Source organism: Microtus ochrogaster, unplaced genomic scaffold, assembly GCF_000317375.1.
Source record: "Microtus ochrogaster isolate Prairie Vole_2 unplaced genomic scaffold, MicOch1.0 UNK118, whole genome shotgun sequence".
Lineage (NCBI taxonomy): Eukaryota > Metazoa > Chordata > Mammalia > Rodentia > Cricetidae > Microtus > Microtus ochrogaster.
Genome location: NW_004949216.1, coordinates 493,517 through 500,455, shown reverse-complemented (window position 1 = coordinate 500,455; position 6,939 = coordinate 493,517). Strand labels below are relative to the sequence as shown.

General features: G+C 42.4%; 1 protein-coding gene and 1 non-coding gene across 6 annotated transcripts in view; both read left to right on the top strand.

Annotated features, from left to right (window-relative positions):
• Prxl2c (peroxiredoxin like 2C) overlaps positions 1-6,939 on the top strand; it is a 30,102-nt gene that overhangs the window by 12,116 nt on the left and 11,047 nt on the right. The window contains exon 6 of one of the 5 annotated variants that reach the window (XM_005371643.3): positions 2,667-3,351. The exons of the other annotated variants lie outside the window; for them this stretch is intronic. Coding sequence (XP_005371700.1) covers positions 2,667-2,794 — 128 coding nt within the window. The 3' untranslated portion in view covers positions 2,795-3,351. Of the gene's footprint in view, positions 1-2,666; positions 3,352-6,939 lie in introns of those variants that run through there. 5 annotated transcript variants of the gene reach the window in all.
• LOC113455792 lies at positions 4,971-5,077 on the top strand. The gene has a single exon (XR_003376753.1). It is a non-coding gene; the product is annotated as a U6 spliceosomal RNA (small nuclear RNA).

The window sequence follows — 6,939 nt, the reverse complement described above, 5'->3', positions numbered from 1 at the left end:
AGAGACCCACACAGTGTTGGAAAGCGAGCCAGTACCAGGGTTAGCCCATTCTGAAGTGAGGACTGCCATAAGGCACGGCTTCAACAACCACATTGACTGTGTCTGGGCCAGCAGTGCGGAAAGCAGACTTTCTCCACATTCACGGTCTGCAGTAACAGACCAAACAGCCACTGGCGTAGGCAGATTTTTCTTCATTCTCTGCTTCTTTAAAATTGTACCTCCTGGTGAATTATTAACACGTCTACCAGTCCCAGACTCTTCAAAGGCCTGCTTTTGACTAAGTGTTTCGTTTTTTTTGTAGCAGCCACACTTGTACCCATCTCTTACAAATTTAGATCATTTAAAAAAATAAAGAAAGACAAAGAAAAAGCTCTTTGGAGTTGGAATTGTAACTCAGTGGAAGGTGCATTGTCTCCTAGGCTCATCACTGATAAATGACTAAGTAAATACGTGAGCCCATTTTGAGCTCAGCTCAGAGCTCGCTCCTTTCCATCCCCCCCCTTTTTTTTCTTTTTTTTGAGACAGGGTCTCCTGACGTACCTGTGGCTGTTCTAGACCTCCCTCTGTAGTCTAGGCTGGCCTTCAACTCACAGAGATCAGCCTGTCTCTGCCTTCTGAGTGCTGGGATTCTTTAATCCACTACCTCCCAGCCTCCATATTCTTTTCTTTCTCCATGGTGTTGGGTAGTTCACCCAGGGTCTTGTGTACTGTACAGGTGCTTCTATCACTGAGCTACACCCCAATCTTCCAGACTCATATTTTTGCCTAACTAATTTGCATCCCCAGACTTGGAAGGTGTTGTTGGAGGCTGTTTGTTTGTTCCCAGACATTCAGACCCAAAATAATTACACAGAAACTATACTATTTAAAACACTGCTTGGCCAATAGCTTAAGCGTATTGCTAGCTAGCTCTTATATCTTAAATTAACCCATTTTCATGATTTTATATTTTACCACAAGGCTTGTGGTTTACTGGTAAAGTCCCCAGGCATCTGTCTCCTTCCGTAGCAGCTACATGGTATCTCACTGACTCTGCCTACCTTCTCTGTACATCTCTGTTTGGATTTCCCGCCTGGCTTTACTCTGTTAAGCCACTGGCCAAAAGCAGCTTTATTCATTAACCAATAAAAGCAACACATATACAGAAGGCCCTCCCACACCAGGAAGGGGTTGTTGATTTTTACCTCATTCCTCATCTCATGTCACTGAGTCATTTGACCATTGTCTTAGTATTTCTACTGCTGTAGAGACATCAACAGCAACTGTTGGTGATGATGATGATGATGATGATGATGATGATGATGATGATGATGATATACAGTGTTCTGCTTGCGTGTATGTCTGTACTCCAGAAGAGGGCACCAGATCTCATTACAAATGGTTGTGAGCCACTACGTAGTTCCTGGGAATTGAACTCAGGACCTCTGGAAGAGCTGTGACTGCTCTTAACCTCTGAGCTATCTCTCCAGACAGGGTTTCATCAACTGTTATATAGGAAAACATTTAATTGGGGCTGGCTTGCAGTTCAGAGGTTGAATTCATTATCATCATGACAGGAAGCATGGCAGCATGCAGGCAGACATGGTGCTGTAGAGGTAGCTGAAAGTGCTATGTCTGATTTGTCAGGCAGCAAGAAGAGAAAGTGCCACATGGGGTCTAGCTTGAGCTTCTGAAACTTCAAAGTGGTCCTGTTGACAGAGTTCCAATAAGACCTTACCTACTCCAACAAGGTCACATGTCCTAATCCTTTCAAATAATGCCTTATAAGCCACACCATATCCACAGGGGATGAAGCATTAAATCTGTTACTATAGATGTGGCCAGTGGACATGATGCCAAAAAGCATGTTCTTTGAGCTAATGTTTCAAGTTAAATTCTGGTTTTGGCTGCATGGTGGCACATACCTTCAATCCCAGCATTTTGGAGTCAGAGGCAGGAGGATCTCTGTGAGTTCAATCTACATAGTAGTTCCAGGCCAACCAGTGCTATATAATAGCGAGATCCTGACTCAAAACAAACAAAAATTCTGGTTTTGAGTTCCAGGTGGAACTGACAGGATTTAGACCATAAATTACAGCTTGAGTGTATAGGATGGTGGGTGTCTAGGTTGACTGTAGCTAGCTGGCTTCCTGCCTTCACTCCTAACCTCTTTGGTTAGTTTTAAAGCATTCTATGAAATCAGTGTTTTTCTTTCCTTCTCACTCTCTCTCTCTCTCTCTTTTTTTTTGGCAGTGCTAGGGATGACCCAGAGCCTCATGAGTACTGCACCCCCTAGTCCCAGGAGTGAATTTTTTGAAGCCAATGATTTATTTTATTAATGCATATGCTTAGGAAATAGATCTTAATTTCCCAGCTGATATCTATGTTAGTTCCAAATTCTGCCTGTCTGGTTGGATGTTTTATTTAATTATACTTGAAACTGAATAGAAGGGTATAATTTAAGATGCTGTTCCCTCAGAGCTCATAATGTGTTAAGTAACACTCTTATTCAACCATTGCCTTGTCATGGTTAATTGCCATGATGCAGAATTATGGTGGCATTACATAGGAAGTATAATGGACTCCAGGTAATTAATTAATTGCAATACTTCCTTGATCCCGGTGAGCAGTAAATCTAAAGACTAGCATGGCATTTGCCCTCAGCATTTGTCCTTGTTTTCTTCTAGGTAACAGCATCCACTTTGTGCACCGAGACAGGAATAGGTTGGATCACAAGCCCATAAACTCTGTTTTACAGCTTGTGGGAGTTCAGCCTGTGAACTTCATGAGCAGACCTACAGTTATCCATGTGTGAATGGGCCCTGAAACGTGAGACAAAATGCCAGGCTTCATGGGGTTATGAAAACAAAACTCACGTGCCTATAGAACTACATTGAGAGGCATCAGGAAAAAGCATTTTAAATTTTATAGCCTCTATAATTATCCATTCAATGAAAGATTTTTGGCAACTAAAATATAAGAAGGGGGCTGGAAAGATCACTTCGTGGTTAAGAGCACTTGCTTCTCTTGCAGAGGACCTAGGTTTGGCTCACAATCGTCTGTAGCCCCAGTTCTAAGGTATCCAACACCTTCTTCTGGCCTTGGGGACCAGGTGCACATGTGGTAAACATGCATAAATGTAGGCAAGCACATGAAAGAAGGATAAATAAATCCTATAAAACTACATACATATGTGCATACATGCATGCATGTATGAAGGAAGGGAAGAATGGGCCAGGTATGATGGCACAGGTTTGTAATCCTAACACTGAGAAATGGGACAAAAATTCAGCCTGCCCAAGCAATAGGTGGTACACATCTTTAAACCCAGTGCTTGGGAGGCAGAGGCAGGAGGATCTCTTGTGAGTTCAAGGTCAGCCTGGTCTACAAGAGCTAGTTCCAGGACAGGACCCAAAAGCTAGAGGGAAACCCTGTCTCGAAAAACCAAATAAATAAATAAATAAAATAACAAAAAACAAATAAATGTACAGCCAGATGTGGTGGCACATGGGGAGGAGGCAGGAATTCTAGAACAGACTTACATTTCTAGATACCTGCTTTTCTCACCCCCAAATCTGTCTTATTTAGAAAACTATTGTCATATTTTACTTTTTAAGAATTTTAGTTTTGGCCAGGCAGTGGTGGCACACACCTCTATTCCCAGCACTCAGGAGGCAAAGGCATCTCTTCAAGTTGGAGGTCAGCCTGGTCTACAGAGCAAGCTCCAGGATAACCAAGGCTAAACAGACAAACCCAGTCTCAAAAACCAAAGGAAGCAGGGGAGAATCTTAGTTTTTTTGTTTGTTTGTTTGGTGTTTTTGTTGTTGTTGCTGTTGTTGCTTTTTCTAGTCTTTGAGACAAGGTTTTTCTGTACAGTCCTGGCTGTTCTGGGACTTCTGCTCTGGAGACCAGGCTGACCTAGAACTCAGAAATCTGCCTGCCTTTGCCTCACAAGTGCTAGGATTAAAGGTGTGTGCCACAACCACCCAGCTAAGAATCTTAGTTTTTGTCTCAGAAATTCTCAAGAAAACTATCTCAAAATCAAAATATTGGTAATTCTTAGCAACTGTAATACTACTATGACCTTATACTTTTATATAAGCATATTAACTCACAAAACTATTTAATGTATTTTCACACAAATATATATGGACAGTCATGGTTTTAAATCAATAAATTTAAAAATTTAAATTTAAAATTAAATTTTTTTGCTATTTTTTGTTTGGAATATTTTGTTTGTTCTGGGGTCCTTTGGGGGTGAGGGAGAACAGTTCCTCACTATGTCGTAGGCTGGCTTAGGCTTCCCTAGCCCATTGAGAGATGGCTCATCCTCCTCTTATAGAGGTCCTGGGTTTGTTTTCCTGCACCCATACCAGGCCCCTCAGAAATGCCTATAACTCCAGTTCCAGGGGATCTGGCCTCATCAGCATGTGCATGCAAATGGCATACATGTCCTCTGATACACACACATACAATGTGTAAGGAATAAATCTTAAAACAACCACAAACCTCTCTATCCTAGGCTGGTCTTGAACTCTCAAGCCTCCTGCCCCAACCTCTCGGTGCCGGAATTAATACAGGTATATGCTGTCACACCCAGCCTGTTCTATTTTGAACATAAAAGAAAGAATAATAGCCAGATCCCCTTTTGCCAGTTTTAACCAAAATTTATATATTTGCAAGTATAAATAAGTGTTATATTTGTGGCTTTAGGGAGGTACAGATCCATAAGGACTGTGCATACGGTTGCCACCCAAGTACATGAATACCAACGCAGCAGTTGGGTGTGGTGCCGTCTGTGAAGGGGTACCATGACCACGGTGACTCTTTGTTGTTGTTGTTGTCTTTGAGACAGCCTTGGCTCTGAAACTTGCTCTGTAGAGCAGGCTGGTCTTGAACTCACAGAGATCCACCTGCCTCTGCCTCCCGAGTGCTGGGATTAAAGGCGTGCGCTACCACTGCCCAACTCTTTAAAAAAAAAAAGCATTTAAGTACTCGCTTTGGCAACATACATACTAAAATCTGAATGATACAGAGAAGATTAGCATAGCCTCTTCACAAGCATAACATATAGATTTGTAAAGCCTTCCATATTTTTGTAGAATTCTGCAGTTTAAAAAAGGCATTTAATTGGGGATGTGTTTACAGTTTCAGAGACTCAAAGCATTAGCATCGGAAGCATGGTGGTATGTAGGTGTTGTAAGACCTTTACATCCTGATCTGCAGGCAGAGACAGACAGACAGATAATGCTTATCTGGGCTTTTGAAACCTCAGTGCCCACCCTCCAGTGGTACACCTCTCCACCAAGGCCACATCTTCTAACCCTTCTAATCGTTTCAAACAGTCTAATTCCGTGGTGACTAAGCATTCAAATGCATGAGCCTCTGGGGACCATTGTTATTTAAACCATCACAGGTAACATGCACCTATAGTCCCACTTACTTGGGAAATGGATCATTCACTGGAGCCCAGGACCAGCCTGGGCATTGTGTGTGTGTGTGTGTGTGTGTGTGTGTTATAAAATTATAATGCACACTGAACTATATAAACACACTCCCACCCAGGTCATGATTATATTAAAATCAAAATCCTGAAACTCTTTCTGTGAAAAACGTAGAAATTGTAGATAAAACAATAATATTGGACTGGGGAGTGTGGCTCAGTACTTACCTAGCATGTTCAAGGCACTGGGTTCTTACACAATACCACCAAACAAAACAAAACTCAAACATTTTTGTGGCGCTCTGTGTTCACCTATACACTCTTTGCACACCGTGTGGAATTACTATTATAACCATCATCCAGAAGACACATTTCACAGAGAAGAACATTTTTTACAAGAAACTCCAGAGGGGCCACAAACAACCTGAAAGCAGGCTGATGACAATGTGTGAAGTCACGGATCACCTGGGAGGCAGGAACTCATTCCAAGCTTATGAGAAAGCTGTTCTTTGGCCACTTCAAACAACAGATAGAGTTAACTACGACCCTTGCATGAAACCCTCTGAAGACAACACCGAGACCCATGGGCTGCACCTTCTCAGAACGGTCAGATTCCCCATGGGCCATGACCCCATGAGGGAATTCACTGGGAACCTTCTGCAGTGAACCTCTGTGCAAACAAAAACCTCGATGACATGACGGCAGATTTCGAAAAGCATGGCTGAAAGCAAGGAACAGTCAACTAAACTGCAGTCACAACTACTCAGGACGCTGAGGCAAGATCTCTTAGCCCACAAGTCACACAACAGCCCTGGCAACAGCAGCCCCTAGCTAATAAAGGAAAACAAACCAATCAGGCTGGCCTGTAGCTCATTGACAGTATTTGTCTCACGTTATCTTGAGCACTGGGGGGAAATCATGCTCAGATTTTTGTTTTAGGGGAAGGGTATGTAGGTCCATGGTAGAACGCTTGCCCAGCATGTACAAGGTCCCTGAGTTCCATCCCTGGAAACAAAGTAAATCTTAATTTAAAATAGAGAACGAACCCCAAGAGGACTTGGAATAGACGAGAAATCTGCAAACACTTGCTAAAGTTACCTTCTACCGTGCAGCCGAGGTGAACTCTGACCATGGAGATGGAGCAACGTCTAAGGATGTGTAGTGTTCTACTTCAAAATCAATAGTCATTTTAAGCAGAGCGTTCTAGGGCTGGGTTGTGACTTGGTGGTAGATGCTTGCTTAGCAGCACAGGCAGATAACAGAATGGATGATGGATGGATGGATCATTTAAGACATGCTCTTGACATGCATACATTTTCTAAAAAAAATGGTTTTCAATTTAGCTTAAAGAATTTATTTTAGCTAGGCATGGTTGTATATACTTTTAATCCCAGCATTCAGAAGGCAGAAGGAAGTAGATCACTATGAGTTTGCGCCAGGCTGCTCTACATAGTGAGTTCTAGGCCACCTAGGTATATAGTGAGGCTCTGCCCCCCAAAAGAAAAAACCTCAACAAA